The 16926-nt window shown below is 48.8% G+C and overlaps 2 protein-coding genes across 2 annotated transcripts in view; one reads left to right on the forward strand and one right to left on the reverse strand.

Moving 5' to 3' along the window:
* The window catches only part of ERICH6B (glutamate rich 6B), a 52579-nt gene extending 43248 nt beyond the window's left edge, over nt 1-9331 (reverse strand). The window contains exons 1-2 of the mRNA XM_069602104.1: nt 8939-9331; nt 2996-3041 (exon numbers count right to left, since the gene is read on the reverse strand). Of these exons, the coding sequence (XP_069458205.1) occupies nt 2996-3041; nt 8939-9028 (136 nt within the window). The 5' untranslated portion in view covers nt 9029-9331. The remainder of the gene's footprint in view (nt 1-2995; nt 3042-8938) is intronic.
* CBY2 (chibby family member 2) overlaps nt 1-16926 on the forward strand; it is a 116170-nt gene that overhangs the window by 26158 nt on the left and 73086 nt on the right. The window lies entirely within an intron of this gene.

Here is a 16926-nt window from a genome sequence, read left to right on the forward strand (position 1 = left end):
TGCTGGTGGGATGTTGCTGGGATTCAAGGAGATAATACAAGTCCCTGTGGACAGACCTTGAGAAGTCAAAGCGGCCGGCTGACAGGCGCCAGGATTGTGCTTGAGGTCACAGAGGGCCGCTCTGGTCATGCTCATTCTCATGAACACTTGCCCTCCCTGCCATGCCTGCCCAGGGCTGGGACGATGCAGGGTCCCCTGGGGTGCCTGCCAGGGCTCTGCTATGACCTTAGCACCTGGGAAGCTAGACTGCGTTGCCAAACACCAGTGCCCTGCTTTATCAGCAATGCAGGGATGCAGGACGGGGCCCCTGGTCCTAGATTCCATGTCTGTTCCTGTAGCTGCCTCACAGCGGGGACGGGCCCTGGTGTGTGCCCGGGCACCTTCACAGCAGGCGTGCAGAAGTGCGTGGGCTAGGGGCAGGTGCTTTCCTGCTTACGAGGAACCCAGGGAACACTTGACCTGAGTCTGTGACCCCTCCCCACTGACCTTAGCAAACACACACCCGTGGGACACTTCTTGCCCAAAAGGATTTGTGGAGATTTCGGTCTCTCAGCAGCCTTGGGTGAGGAAAATCCAGGGCCTCTCTGAGCATCCCAGGCTCAGCCTTGGACCCTGGGGAGCCAAACTGAACTGCCTGGGGGCAGACCCAGGGGAGGCCTGGGGCTCCCCGCCGGGCCCGGGGACAGAAGCACACTCAGCAGCAATACGGCTGAAAGACTGGACGGGTGCCTGTGTTGGGAACAAAGCTGACTGGGCATCTTGCTCCTCGTTCTACATGTGTTAAGTTTTCTACGGGTGGCTCTTAGGGAGCAGAATGAAGGCTAACAGTGACCCAGAGCCCTTACTGCACATACCCCGCGTGGTAACCCCGGCTCCACTGCACCCTCATGAGTTCAGTTCAGTTCAGTTGCTCAGTTGTGTCCGACTCTTTGAGACCCCATGAACTGCAGCACACCAGGCCTCCCTGTCCATCACCAACTCCCGGATTCCCCCCAAACCCATGTCCATTGAGTTGGTGATGCCATCCAGCCATCTCATCCCCTGTCGTCCCCTTCTCCTCCTGCCTTCAATCTTTCCCAGCATCAGGGTCTTTTCCAATGAGTCAGCTCTTCGCATCAGGTGGCCAAAGTATTGGAGTGTCAGCTTCAGCATCAGTCCTTCCAATGAATATTCAGGACTGATCTCCTTTAGGATGGACTGGTTGGATCTCCTTGCAGTCCAAGGGACTCTCAAGAGTCTTCTCCAATAGCGCAGTTCAAAAGCATCAATTCTTCGGCGCTCAGCTTTCTTCACAGTCCAACTCTCTCATCCATACATGACCACTGGAAAAACCATAGCCTTGACTAGAAGGACCTTTGTTGGCAAAGTAATGTCTCTGCTTTTCAATATGCTGTCTAGGTTGGTCATAACTTTCCTTCCCAGGAGTAAGCATCTTTTAATTTCAAGGCTGCAATCACCATCTGCAGTGACTTTGGAGCCCAGAAGAAAAAAGTCTGACACTGCTTCTCCATCTATTTGCCATGAAGTGATGGGACCAGATACGATGATCTTAGTTTTCTGAATGTTGTAGTATTTGTTTAGTCCTCACCACAGCCCCACCCCTGGTTGCACAATGGTAAAGAATCTGCCTGCCAATGCAGGTAGACCCAAGGGACTCAGGTTCGATCCTTGGGTGGGGAAGATCCCCTCGAGGAGGAAATGGCAACCCACTCTAGTATTCTTGCCTAGGAAATTCCCCTGGACAGAGGATCCCTGGCATGCTGCAGTCTGTGAGGTCACAAAGATTCAGACACAACTGAGTGTGTGCGCGCACACACACACACAGATACACACAGCCCTGGGGAAGCAGAAACTCTTCCTGTCCCCATTTTACAGATGGGAACACCAAGGCAGAAGATAAAGCGGCTGCCCTGCAACACACAGCTGGCTGGGTGGAGCAGCTGAGATTCACGCCCAGGTAGCCTGGCTCTGGGGTCCTGTTCTCCATCACAGCCTGACCGGTCACTTCACTGTCAGGCCCCTTCAGCGTCACGTTGCTTGCTTCTGTGAGTGTCAATGACTGAAGTGGAGGGGATTCCGGAAAGCACTCCCTCTGTGGATTGGCGTAGTGGGGTGGTCCTGGCAGATGCTGAGCCTCTGAAAGCGTGAAGCATGATACAGAGGGGCTGGTGGAGGATGGGAGTGGGGAGCCGACCTCACCAGGTGGAGGGGGTGCCCCTGTACGGAGCCCCGGGTCCTCAAGTTATAGCCTATGTCTTCCCTGCACGCTAGAGCAGGTTTCATTCCTGCTTCTCAGTGTAACCCAGCCAGCCTTGTGCTTTCTTTGTATCTAGTGTCAACCCACTTCCCCGCTGGAAGTCAGTGACCGCCTTCCCCCAGTCATCCTTTGGGGCGGATGTAGGGGACGAAGACTGTGAACCAGAGCTCGTGTGTCCCCTGCCCCGCAGGGGTGTCTACAGAGCGGAGCACACAGAGGTTTCTGTCCACGGCTCTTGCAGTGACCATCTAGCGTGGGTCAAGCCCTGTGGCAGGAGTTCCACGAATACTCACTGCCTGATCATTTGGAGCTTGGAATATGCCTGAGTGAGGAAGATGGCAATTTCCTTGCAGCGTTCACATACCTCTTCACTACGAGCGATGCCCAGGGCCCTTGGCCGTCTTTCCCCACGCTAACCTCCTTTCTAGGCTCAGCTGGCCGCTGCTCTTTCCATAGTTCTGGGTGCCCAGGGCTCTGGATCCTGGGGCTCATCTCTCAGCTTGTGAGTGGCTTGAATGGCAAAGGGGAATAGTATTGGGAGGTCCTTTGTGTGTGACTTCTAGGAGACCGCCCCCAAACCCCTCTTTCTCAGAGGTCTTGCTCCCTGCACCCCTACCCATTCTCACCCCTGCTCCCAGTCTTTGGGACTGCAAAGGCTACGAAGCATCAGCCCTCAGCATGAATTTTCACCTTGATTTATCGGAAAAAAACCCCCCAAAAACCCCAAAAACCTTTTACCTTGCTCTAAGACCAGGCAGGGTTTGTGAAGAATGAGCCTTGAAGTCTGTTGGAAAAAATAAAAGAAAGACAATGTTAGGGGGAAAAAAAAGGAAACTTTCTTTCTGTTAAAAAACCTGTCATTAATTATGTGATGCTGGGTTTGAGGTGGAGAAGCCCTGATTTACAGAATTTTTCTATTTTTGCTTTTTTTGTTGTTGTTCTCTCTGTTTCCTTTAGAAATCACGAGGTTAAAATTTTTATAAAATTAGAGCTCAAGAAGATAATTTTCATGAAATTGTGGATTTGGGACATTCAAGTTTGCTTTGTTAATCTTTTGGGTTATCATAGAGTCCCCCCTCTGCCACAGGATGAAGGATATTTTTTTCTATGCAGGAAAGAGGGCTGAGGTTCAGAAGACATAAATATTTAAAAAATGGTATTTCACTTTACAAATTATACTTGTGTCATTTAATCACCTGACTGTTGGGTTTGAATGATATGACATCAAGTATTTTAGGTACAATTGGGATAAAATAGAGCATCGGTTCTAGGAATAGAGGATGGCACAGTGGAAGTGTAAAGAAACGAGAATCAGAAAATTTCAATGAGAAACTTAAATGTTCAACACTTATCCATAGCTCACCCATGAGATAGACTACTACCAAGGAATATTACTTGGCTATTAGAATGATATCTACAGGGACTTCCCTGGTGGTCCAGCGGGTAGAGGCTCCCTTCTGGTGCAGGGGGTGTGAGTTTGATCCCTGGTTGGGGGGCTAAGATCCCACCCCGCCCGCGTAACTGGAGAAGACTGCCTGCCACAGTGGAAGATCCCACGTGACGCAATCGAGACCTGCCACAGCCAAAACAAATAACAATAATACATCAATACTAAAAAATAAAATGATGGCTACAAACATTAAGCAATATGGCCAAAGGTGAAGGTCACAGCACTAAGTAACAAAAGTAAAACACAGGCTTGTATATACAGCGTATTTGAAATGGTAAAATCAAGACAAAACAAGGGCCACCATGACCAGCAAGCATGTGAGAAATGAGAGCAGCAGGGACAGAATAAAACTGCTAAAATGTGCCTCAGCCTTATTTATATTCGGATGTTGGTAGGTGGGGGGATGTCTTTCTACTTTTCACATTTTCCACGAGAAAATGGACAGAAGTAGATTTTGCTTCATTTTATGTTACTCCTCTCCAATTAAACTATGCATATAATTTATGAAAAAGCAGAAACAAAGGATGAAAGGAGGGGAGAAAGGAGAAAAAGAGAAGAGATTAGAAGAGAAAGAGAAGGCTTGGGAGCATCTCCTGACTCTTAGTTATTTTCCATGGCCTTGGAGAAGTCACATACCCTCTCTCAGATTCCAGGATCCTCATTTGTAAAGAGAGGCGGGAGGTAAAGAGTGGCTGAAGACTTGATGGAAATTAAGGCCGAAATGTACGCTAGACACCCTATGTCACTGGACTGTATTCCTAACCTTCAGGACAAGACAGGCATAGAGAATGATGCTGTTTGTATGGGAGCAGCGTGGAGGCTGCGAGAACTGGGGACCTAGCATCTCTCCCCAGTAGTGGCTGACTCAAGGCACCCGGATTGGGAAGCCCTGGCTTATTTGTGAACTTTGCTGCTTGACAAGTTGTCTGTCTCCCCTGTCTCTGCCTTATCAGTATATCTCAAGCCTTTCTTTTTAAATACACAGAATTGCTAGGTTCCCCATTTAGAAATGGTCCCTGGGATGCCAACTCTCACCTGGAAACAGCAACCAAATTATAGCATTTAAGTCAAACAGCATTCAGAGCCACCCAAGAGGAGCTAGCAAGAGGTAAGAAAATCAAATCCCGTGGACTGTGTGTCTCAAAATGTCATTAAGTAGACACATTATGAATCAATATACTGTGACATCTCTACAGCAGCATTTGTCACAGAGCAGAGTTCATCTTTAGGAAGGTCTTCCCTGGTGGCGCTAGTGGTAAAGAACCCGCCCGCCAGTCAGGAGATGTGACTCGGGGTCCATCCCAGGGTCGGGAAGATCCCCTGGAGGAGGGCGTGGCAAACCACTCCAGTATTCTTGCCTGGAGAATCCCGTGGACAGAGGAGAATATCACAGGAAGGTCTTAGGTTCTAAATAAACAAAAGGGACCATGTTGTGGGGTGGTTTCCTGTTCTATGACAACATGTCAGAAATGTAGATTGTATTTCTTCCTTCTAGAACCTTCCTGCACCTTGTGAGATCAGACATGCCTTTTTACACCTGACGATTGTGTGGTGTGGGAGTGCTTTCAAAGCATGTTCAGAATGAAAATGAAAGAACACCGCCACGGTCACAGGGTATTTTTTCACATGGCAAAAGTGAAACCTGGAAGAGCTAATCGACACGCCCAGGGTCCAAGGCCCACCCTTGTGCTGGATCTTCCAACTATGGCACCCCCGGGTTCACACCCATGCTTCACAAAAATGATTTGGAACCTCCCGGTTCAAATGCGGGGAGATCCGTCACACGTGACTGTTGATTATTCAGCGACAGTTGATGCTGCGTTGATATTCAGTTTTGCTCATCCAATTGTATTGGATTTTCTCACAAACCATGGAGAAAATCATCCCTTTAAAGAAGAGAGGGGATGGGGTCGTTGGTCTGACACTGCACTGATTGGTCCAGGGCAATGAGAGTCGGTGAAACTGACCTGCCTGCAGAGTAGTTGGGTGGGGACAGATTCCTCCCACACCCTAGTTCATTGCGTCTTCTCTTGTCTTTCCGTTATGTCCATTTTACAAAAGAGAGCAATGTGGCCAGGGGATGTTACCTACCTGTCACAAGTCAGTGGTAAAGGGAATGATAATATATTATAATAATAATAGCTAATACTTACCTAGGTTATATGCTTAAAATGCTATATGCCTGGCATAGCTCATAATGCTTTACATAATTTAACCCCTTTAATCTTCACATAATGTAGGTCTAGTGTTATCCCTATGGGCCTTCCTGGTAGCTCAGCTGGTAAAGAATCTGCCTGCAATGCAGGAGACCCTGGTTGAATCCCTGGGTCGCGAAGGTCCCCTGAAGGGATAGGCTACCCACTGCAGTGTTCTTGGGCTTTCCTGGTAGCTCAGATGGTAAAGAATCCATCTACAATGTGGGAGACCTGAGTTGGGAATATCCCCTGGAGGGGATAGGCTACCTATCCCAGTATTCTTGCCTGGAGAATCCCATGGACAGAGGAGCCTGGTGGGCTACAGTCTGTGGGTTCACAAAGAGTCGGACACGACTGAGCAACTTTCAGTGTTATACCTAATTTACAGCTAAGAAAACTAAGAGCAGTTAAGTGACTTGCCCAAACTCATGTGAGATAAATGGGAGAAAACTGGTGTTCACACCTATGCAGTCAAGCTCTTGAGAGAGGAAGAAAGAAGTGCTCTTTGTGACAGGCTCACATCTGCCAGCAAATCAATAAATGGCATCAGGCTCCCTCCTTGTCTCCTGATGCTGCGGCAGACATCACTAGTGGCTCATGGCACTCTCTCCTTCTGAGGCCACATGAGGTATCAGAATCCGTCTCATGACAGTGCTTCCCCACTGACCTCTAATAATTCATCCATTAGCCTGTGATATGGAAGCCTATTTGTCATTGTGGGTTCATTTTATAGACACTGATGAATTCACAATGCTGTTTTTAAAAATAAATGAGTGATTGGGATTGACATATACAAAGTAGTTATATATATATATATATATATATATATAAAGTAGTTAATTAATAAGGACCTACTGGATAGCACAGTGAACTCAAAACTCTGTAATGGCCTATATGGAAAAGAATCTAAAAAAGAGAGGACATACGTGTACGTATAACTGATCCATGTTGCAGTACGCCTGAAACTAACACAACATTGTAAATCAACTATACCCCACCATAAAAATCAAAAGTCAAAATGAAAACCAAAAAAAGCAAGAAAAAAGTGTGTTTGTGTATGTGTGTGTCTATATATACACCTGGCTTTGTGAAATGAATGAAATTGAACTTGATCCAGTTTGCATTTACTGAACCTCTGTTATGAGTCAGGAAAGCACTCTTGTTTGACACTGAGGTTCAAAACAAAGGATAAACAGTTACATCTTTAAGGTCTTGGGGAGAAATTCTGCATAAAGAAATCGTGATGTAAATTCTTTTGAAAATTAAAGATCCTCTTGTAAACCCCTTTAATTTAATCTGGTTTGTACAGTCTGGCTCAGTACCCTGAGTTTTCATAGACTAAGATATGCTTGCATGTGCCTTTAAAGGCATTGTAGTATTCTCCTACAGTTTTTTTTTTTTATTTTTTCCAGTGCCTCGCCAGTATTTGCTAGCAGGGCATTTATTTTCAAAGCTTTTGCTTTACACACAGTTCCATTCACTCGACAGCATTCTATCTGTCCTACTCTGGTGGGTAATATATTTACGAAGGTCCGACACAGAGCGGGGACATGTGAAGAATGCTTGATTCATACTGTGCAAAAGAAATGGCTTGAATGCTGTTTTTCAGTATTAGAATGACCCTTGGTACTTGAAGAACAGGGCTGTTAGGATCCTGAGAGGGAGCTCAGTGGTGCAGACACGCAGAAGAGAAAATCTCCCCGCAAGAGGAATGACCTCTCCAATGTACTAACTGAACTGCTGAGGGCAGTACGAGTGTATTGATAGGATGATACATCTGTCATGATTTGATGGGTAGGATGTGAAGGTGAAACACCTGTGTGGCTGCCGAAACCACCCAGCTTTTAGGATGTGGGTTGTGCGCAGTCAGATTGGGATTTAAAGATTCAAGCTGCCTGAGATGGTTGCTTGTTCCAGAAAATAGTTCTGTTTCTAGGTCAGCATTAAGGTGATGCAGATGACCTGGATTTTCAACTTTCTGTTTCTGGTTGGATATGGCCATGCAGTCATAACATCAAGGGAAGACACTGCATGGCCTGTGAATAAATGCATGTTACCCACTTGAAGCAATAGCACAAGGAGGCCACTGCCAAATGATAAAACCCAACTTAAGGAAGAGCTGCCAGCTTTTTAAGGAAGAGTTTCTGCCAACTGCAGAAACGGTACAGGGAAAATGTGAGCCTTAGGATAAGAGAAATCACTCCAAAGTTAAATGCCCACCAGCAGCATAAGATGATGCCTTCCAGGGTCTGAGTGGGCACCCAGGGAAGCATCCTAGTCTTTGCTGACTTGGTAACACATTATGGAAATGTGTTCTAGAAAGTAATTAGAGCTCATTAATAAAATTTAGCTATAAGGATATTTATCAACATGCTATTTTAAAAGGTAACAGAAAACAAAAGCAATAAATGATTAGTAACAGGAAACCAATTAAAAATATGGTTTGGGGAAGTCCCTGGTGGTCCAGTGGTCAGGATTTGGTGCTTGCACTGCCAGGGGTGTGGGTTCAGCCCCTGGTCAGGGAACTAAGATTTTTTTTTTTGGCTACACAGCATGTGGCCTCTTAAGTCTCCAACCAGGGATTGAACCCATGGCCCCTGCAGTGGAGGTGTGGAATCTTAGCCAGTGGACCACTGGGGAAGACCCTGAATACAACTAATTTTTGCTTTTGCTTTTTCCTTTTTACTTGTATACAGTTTCTCAAACATCCACCATGCACATGTGTTACTTGTGCAACAAGGAAAGGAAAAGATACAAATCAGGGGGTGTGTTCTGTTTGTCTGGTTTTGCTTTTTAGGAACAGAGGCTTCTTGTTGGGTCATCAGGTCTCCCTGTCTGCTTGGTAGGCTCAGGGCTTGGGGGCACAGCTACTGAAGTCTTGAGTAGGTTGGTCAAAAATGACTCATGAGGCTGTCAGCATGGTGATTAGGACTGATCATTTGTGCTCTGGCTTTAACTCAAGCCTGTTCTTTTTTTTCCTGGGCCTTGTGATGAGCTAGAACCACCACCTATGGGATGTCCTCCCCAGATACTCACCTGCTTCCAGAAACTTCTTATACAGAAACATTTTCCCTTCCAGGAGCTCTTTCTTCGGCAGATCCTTATGGCCCCAATGATCCTGTTCATACGGATAATCTTGTTCAAACTGATAATTGTCTCCTTTCAGGTAATTTGCCTCCTCCTCCAGGTACTGCTCTTTCTCTGGAGTCTCATCCTCTTTAGGAAGTAAAAGGCCTTCTGTTAAACTCTGCTCATCTCCCTTAGTACCTTCTTCCTTCGAGGAGAAGCTCTGCGTGTCGTGGTGGAAAGTTGTGGAAGGGTGAGGAGGTGGTGTTCCTGATGGCTCAAGATTTTCAGCAGACATGCTGGGAGGCATTTAGCACATGGAGCCTTCTGCAGCAGGCAGTCAGTACTGCATCGTCCTGGCAACTGAGGAAGGAATAAAAACCCGTTAGTCAGTGATGACCTACCGCAGATCGTGCACTCATTTCATTCAGTGGTCTTGGGATGGCCCTTGGAGAGTGTAGATCAGTACCTGGTGGCCCATGAAAAGGCACAGAGAGAGGAGACAGAGGGTTTACCCTCTGGGAGCTGGTTGGAGAGAGACCACAGCTGAAGGCATCACCTTTGAAATGACACGAAGTCAACCAGGAGGGCTGCAAAGTGAGGGAGTGATTGGTGTTTAGTGGCGCCATTATTGGAAGACTTGCTTATTCATTAAGAAATACTATTGCTACAATAATTGGAACACAGACTTGCCTCCCAGGAGTTTCAAACTGGGGAGAAAAACAGACAGTCAGAAACAGATTTCCATACACAGAGTGACAAGCACAGTGGAAGAGGTGCAGGCAGGGTGGTCTGGATACTGTGAGCGGGGCCTTGGTCCGTGGCTGGATGTCTGCCAAGGTCCCTATGGTTGGACATCTGCCAGGCACGTTCCCCAGGCTGCAGCCTCTGCTGGAAGCACCACCCCCTTGGCAAAATCAGTTTACTCAGCAAACACTTATTTTTACTCCCCAGATTTAACAACTGTGAGCACCTACATCTGCCCAGGGGGTTTTCCATGTTCCACCCTAGGCTCCATATACCTCCATATTCCTCTATACCTTCTCTATTTCCATGAAAGTAATGATTTTGCGACATTAAACAGTTTCTACATCTGTCTTGCCAACAGCATGCAAACTTCTTGAGGGTGGGAAGGATTAATTCTCCTTTTTAAAAAATATTTCTTTAAAAAAATAATTTTATTCTTATCTTTGGCTGAGCCACATGGCATGTAGGATCTTCGTTTCCCAACCAGGGATCGAACCCCCAGCTTCTGCATTGGAAGCACGGGGTCTGAACCACTGGACCCCCAGGGAGGCCCCAGGAAGGACTGATTCTTGTTTGCCAATCTATTTCGGATCCTTCCTCTCTCCTCCGACCCGCCGCGACTGCTCGCAGCTAACCGCGCCGCCTCGAGTCTGGGTTATTGCTCCACGCTCTTAACTGGCTTTCCTGTTACTGGTGCTGCTGCCCTAGTCATTCTCTGCCAGGAGTGTTCTTGGGAAAATATAAACCACGTCAGGACATCCACAGCTTCACAGTCCCCTGACTGCTTTCTCTTGCACTGAGAATTAAACGCGGACCCCACCCCAGGGGGGCTTCGAGGGTAGAGCCTTCTGGTGGCTCAGAGGGTAGAGCGTCTGCCTGCAATGTGGGAGACCCGGGTTCAATCCCTGGGTCGGGAAGATCCCCTGGAGAAGGAAATGGCAACCCACTCCAGCATCCTTCCCTGCAGAATCCCATGGACGGAGGACCCTGGTGGACTACAGTCCACGGGGTCGCAGAGAGTCAGACACGACTGAGCAACTTCACATCCACTTTCCACTCCAGGGCTCCCACGGCTGGCCAGTCTCTCTGACCTCTCTTACTGTTCCTTCCCGACCCTCCCACCCTGTTATTTTCTCGTAGAGCACTTACCCTATTTCTATTTGTGGTTCCATTTCCATGTTTACTTGTTCAGCCCTTCTTTTCCACTAGACCCTAAGTGTTTCAATGACAGTGACCTTGTGTGGCCTGTTCCCCACTCTCTCTCCAATAGTTGGCTCAGTGCCTGATGAATAATAAAAGGTCCCCAAAGTAAATGACCAGTGACTGAATGAAGGGCCAAGAATAGATGTCTCTAAAGCAGGGCATCCCCAAATTTAAAAAATGTTAGTAATTACTCTGCACAATGGGATAAGCTGCAGGTATCAGACCCGAAATCTTCCTGTCTGCTCTAAGGACTTTAGAGAGAAATTTCTTTGCCTGTCTTTCCCCAGATATCTGATTGGGAACTCTCTTCTAGGGAACCAGCCAGCCGAGATCATGAGGCTAGCTTTTTAGCATACGTGCAACATGATGCCTGAGATGAGGGGTGTGATGTGCAGAGACATTCCTAGTGAGACAGGAATGGACCTGGGGCCTGTTACTGCAGTGCTGTACTCGGAAAAACGTCTCCTCAAACAGAATACCAAAAAAACCATAAGGGACTAAAAATAACTGCGAGCGTGTGCAGTTGGGGCAAACGATGAACAGTGAGAGAACGGAAGGCTAAAACCTTCCACTTCTGAGATGCCGGGGTAGGCAGACCAGGGGGGTAGGCAGACCATGCAAGTCACCCCTCCAACCGGTCCCACTGATCGGCTCCCACCCTCACCCCATTTAAGGGACCAACCTGCCCCGGTCTCAGGGGGCTGCCAGGGCACCTCTTACTTGCTTTGGCTCCCTAGTACTAGCTGCAGCACAAGTCCCAGTAAAGCCTTGCCTGAATTTCTCGTCTGGCCTCATCAACTGCTGTTGATTAAAGAATCCAAGACTTCCAGTGGTTAAGGAATCGCCTGCCAATGCAGGGGGCGCAGGTCCCATTCCTGGTCCGGAAAGATTCCGCATGCCGAGAGGCAGCTGAGCCTGTGGGCCACAACTACTGAGCCTGTGCTCCAGAGCCCTGCTCCCCAAAAGGAGGAACCACCGCATGGAGCAGCTCTCGTGGCGCACCTGGAGAGTAGCCCTCACTTGCCAAACCTCGGGAAAGCCCACACGCAGCCACAGAGACCCAGGGCAACCAACCAAATATAGTAAATAAGTCAAAAAATAAAGACACCCAAGAACCCAGGTTGATGTCAATAATGGGCCATATTTGTGCACCCCCAGGGTTGCTAGAGCCCCTGGATTACTGGGTTCCCATAGGATTTACCTGGGGGCGGGGTGAGGAACATATAGAGGTGTGCTGCCCAGACCTCTTTTCCAAGAAGGACTAGCTGCCCAGCTGTGGGGTAGCTGGTCAGCAGCCAGCCCTCCAGCCCCCAGCCCCCAGCTCCTTTAAGGTCTGCCTCAGCTGCTGGGGGCCACCTTCCAGAAGCCACTCCCTTCTTGGGGCTGCCTGCATCTGGTGATGAAACAAGGCGGGGGTATAAAAATCCAGGCGAGTCCAGGCAGGACACCTCTGAGACATCATAGGCCCCTCTGCCCCCCACCCCGCTTCCTCCAGTTGGGTCAGGGTTGCCAAGCCTGCTCCACAGCACTGTCCCCCCTTAGTCTCTCCTGTATCCCTGCTGGTCCTTTCTCAGGGGTTGGTCCCAAAGACACACTTAGCATCTCAGCCCAGTTGCCTCTCAACAGTTTACATCTTACCCTCTATTTCCAGAGAACCCAGCTGTGACAGGCAGCTTCATAAAATGTAAATCCGGAAAAGAACTGATTGTGAGATCCAAGGAGAAGGGGAAAGGCCTGATGGATTGCTGATGGTTTAAAGGGTGGGAAGGTGGGGAGTAACCAGACCTGCCCTGGCAGGGGTGACAAGGCAGGAAAAGTCAAAACAGAGCCAGGGTGGCGGGCTTCAACACCCATATTGAGCATCTTGTGTTGGGTGGTGACCTGGAAGGCGGTGTGATTAAAGTGACTCTGGTGCAGGAGGGTTCTTGCGGCCACTCGCCAGACAGTTAGGAAGGAGATCCTGGGAGCTCGCCCCACAGTTGACTTGCTCTCTCTCCATCACTTTACAGGCCTGTGTGCACGTTCTTTCACGTAGGCTATCTCAGCTGCTTTTTGGAGGCAGTAACCATGGAGGATGTTGCCTTTGTGGCCAAGGCTGAGCTGTGGGAAAGCTTTGGGGTTTGTATCTCTGTCTCTGGGAGCCTCTTCTGTTGTAAAGGAGCCTTTCCAGCCTTATTTTGATGTACAACCTAAATGCATCACCTGTTATGATATAGAAGCTGCATTAAGGGTTAGCTGTCCAGGTTGAACCCCTGCTTACTCCTGAGGCCTGTAAGCCACGGGGACAGGAAGGGGTGGGAGGACCGTGAGAGCCTGTGGAGAGGGGGTTCTGTCCCAGCCGAGCCCTGGGAGCGGTGAAGGCGCACACCCAGGCACCAGCCACTCCATCAAAGGCCTTCTTGCACTTCGGAGACCCTCCTGACGTTCCTATTTTTTAGCTGCTAAAGATAAAAGATCAAAATCAGCCAGTCCCCTGGACAGCCCAGAAGGTGTTTATCAACAGCACGCTCTCACTCACAGTTAAGAGTCTTCTCTCTCTGTTTTCTCATCAGGCCTTGTAAAAAATGCTCCAGTCAGCTGCAATCTCATTCCAGAGGTTAGAAAAGAAACTGCATTCTCGACACTGTCCCTTTAATTCTCCTAGAAATTTATAAGAAAAGCTGTCGGGCAGAAATAGATGGTAATGGCAACCAGACATCCAGTGTCTGAGACAGACATCTCGGTTTTGACTTGGGATTTAGATCTTGACTTATTTTGGCCCTGGTTTCTGAGCAATTGCGGGTTAATTTCTGTGGTCACAACACAAAAGGTCAGCTTTATAAGGGCTGCTTATAATCAGCCGATTATAGCTCGTTCTTCCCTAGATCAGCTTTACAAAAAGGTTGCCTCAATCAACGGAGGCTGCCAGACTTACTTTATTCAAGTTAAATACTTTTTTTAAACAGTTAGAACAGATATTTAGAATTGGCAGAATTCACCAAAAGACAAGGGTTCTGGTTTGTCCTGGAAATAATAGGTATCTCAGGGACCCTGGGCTGGCTTCCCCTTGCGGGGACAGTGATGTGGAGTGGAGGCTGCCCTCTTTGAATGGGGCGGTCTCCTTTTCTGCTTCTGTCCACGTCGCTACCTTGATTCCCAGGCAGGCTTATCATTGCCTGTGTCCTATTGTTTTCTGGTAGGAAAGCCTAGTTCTCTGTCTCTATCAGAAAATAGAGCCACGTCGCCATCAAAAGCAGGAAAACAAAAGCTCCCGAGAGGTCTACTCTTTCTCACACTATCCTCCTTGGCTTGCTCTTTCTGGCAGGTGGAGGGTGGGGCCTTCAACTGGAGGCTGTTGGTGGCAGCGAGTACAGCGTTTGCACAGTTCACGGCTGCACGCCTGCCCCCAGCATGGTGTTCTGGGCACGTGGTTGCTACTCAGTGATCCCTGCTGAATGGATGCACGGATGATCAAAGAAAAGCTGTAATAATGTGCTACGTGCTTTGCCCAGTATCCTTACTGAGGAATGTGCTTATTTAGTGAAGAGGGGAGCACTTGAGGCCGGAGGTCAACATGGAACCACAGTCTTGTAAATTTCTATCTGCACGACCCCTTCCACATCACACTGTGAGTCAGAGGCCAACTGAATTCCCTATGGTGAGGTTTTCTTTGGATCTCATCTGTCATTCTAAGGGGCGAAGGCCAGGATTCCTGAAATATTCTTACTCTAAATAAAGAGGAAGACACAAGTAACTAAAACAAGGAGATGAGACAGAGCACTCTGTCTTGACAGGGCTGACTGGATGACTAGACTGAAAAGAGGAAGACGAGTGACCTAGGATGGGCTCTGCGTTCTGGTTGTGGGGTCAGCAAGGCCTCTCCTCTGCTTTCCATGGTTGGAGGAGGCTGCTGTTCGTGAGCTGTTCTTTGTCCCTCTCACTGGGACTGTGGCCCAACTGCCACGCTGAAAGGCATCATGCTTTGGAAACCAAGTGTGGCCAGAGGGCCGGCCTTGCAATAGGGCAGGAAACCAGCTATGCTGTAAGGACTGGGCTCTGCCCACTTCCTGAGGCCCTCTGCGATGCCCTGGGTGAAGATCAGGAAAGCTAAGGTTCTGATTGAGGGCAAGAGGAGAAGGGGATGACAGAGGATGCGATGGTTGGATGGCATCACTGACTCAATGGACATGAGTTTGAGCAAACTCCAAGAGATGGTGAAGGACAGGGAAGCCTGTTCATGGGGTGGCAAAGAGTCGGACACGACTGAGCGAATGAACAAGAGCAACAAGGTCCTGCTCTGACGGCTTGGCCAGCATAGCTGCCTTTCCCTCATGCCTCCTCCTGGCCCCTCCTCTGCCCTCAGGGAAGCAGCCAGGGACCTCATTAGACCTCTGGCTTCTCAGCACCAAGGGCACTCCTTTGTCACCACCATTGCCTGCTTTCACATCTCAAAGGGAAGGAAGGCTCCCCCTCCTTCCTGACACGCAGGGCACAGGATGGCCCTGCCCAGTGACCCTGATGCCCTCTGGCCCCTCCGCAGGGTCTCATGAGGGGCCTGGGTTCCCTTGCTTGACCTCCCTCGCCCCAGGTTCCATGCCCTCTGGGTCCAACCACCACCCCTCCCCTGGCCCCAGCAGAGGGGTGCAGCTCTGTGCCTTGGCCAAGTCCCTGGTCAGTATTTCAGCATTGCTTCTGAGGTGCCTGCTCTAGACCATCAGGGGAGGAGAGGTCTGTGTGAGAATGAAAGGGGAAGGCGAGCAAGACTGAAAACTCACCTTGAGAAAGAGAAGGTTGGGGTTGGGGCTCAGTTTCCTGGGGTTACATCCCAGCTTGGCCACTTACAAGCTTATGATTTTGACAGAGGTTCTTCCCTCTCCTGTGACTTACGTTTCCTCTTCTGTAGAATAGGAACAGTAATAGTACCAACTTCCTGTGAGGATGCAGTGAGGCAATATCTACACGTGTAAGTAGCGGCAGGCACAAACATGAGCTATGTTGTTACCTGTACACGCATGCTCAGTCGTGTCTGACTCTTTGCGACCCCATGGACTGTAGCCCACCAGGCTCCTCTTCATAGGATTCTCCAGGCAAGAGTACTGGAGTGGGTTGCCATATCCTTCTCCAGGGGATCTTCCTGACCCAGGGTTTGAACCTTCATCTCTTGAATCTCCTGAATTGGTAGGCAAATTCTTTACCACTGCGCCACCCAGGAAGCTCATGTTATTACTATTGCACACTTATTCCTAACCAGCTCTGAGGGTGTGTGTGACTGTACATGTTTGTAAGTGTGTATATGTGTGAGTGTGTCTTGTGCGTCCTGCTAAGGCCTTAAATAGTTCCTGGTACAGAGAGAGGAAAAAGACTGCTTCCTGGTACTGATGGAAGCCTAGGTGTTGTTCAGTTGCTCAGTCGTGTCTGACTCTTTGTGACCCCATGGACTGCAGCAGGCCAGGCTTCCTTGTCCTTCACCATCTCCTGGAGCTTACTCAAACTCATGTACATTGAGTTGGTGATGCCATCCAACCATCTCATCCTCTGTCGTCCCCTTCTCCTCCTGCCTTTAATCTTTCCCAGCATCAAGGTCTTTTCTAATGAGTCAGCTCTTTGTATTAGGTGGCCAAAGTATTGGAGCTTCAATTTCAGCATCAGTCCCTCCAGTGAATATTCAGGGTTAATTTCTGGATGTTTAGATATTCGGGTCTGCCCATCCTTCAGTTCAGCTCCTAGTGGCTGGGCCCGGCGGGGAGGTCATGGCCCACAGGGAGTGACTGCGGTGAGTGAGCGCCCTTATCCTTAGGAGACCGGACACCTCTTTACAAAGCTGCTTGGCCCAAGGGAATTCTGTGGTGTTGTTTTATCTGTCGGTACAGAACCTCTCTCCCCATGGGTCAGTCTGTTTTCCAACTCTCAGCCCTGATCTCAGCCATTATTGTAAAACAGCCTGGATGAGGCCGCTCATTCAGTCTCCGACAGCCTGGTTCGGAAGTCCTGGCGTTGAATCAGAGCCTTCTTCACTTTGACTCTCTCCC

Source organism: Ovis canadensis, chromosome 10, assembly GCF_042477335.2.
Source record: "Ovis canadensis isolate MfBH-ARS-UI-01 breed Bighorn chromosome 10, ARS-UI_OviCan_v2, whole genome shotgun sequence".
NCBI lineage: Eukaryota > Metazoa > Chordata > Mammalia > Artiodactyla > Bovidae > Ovis > Ovis canadensis.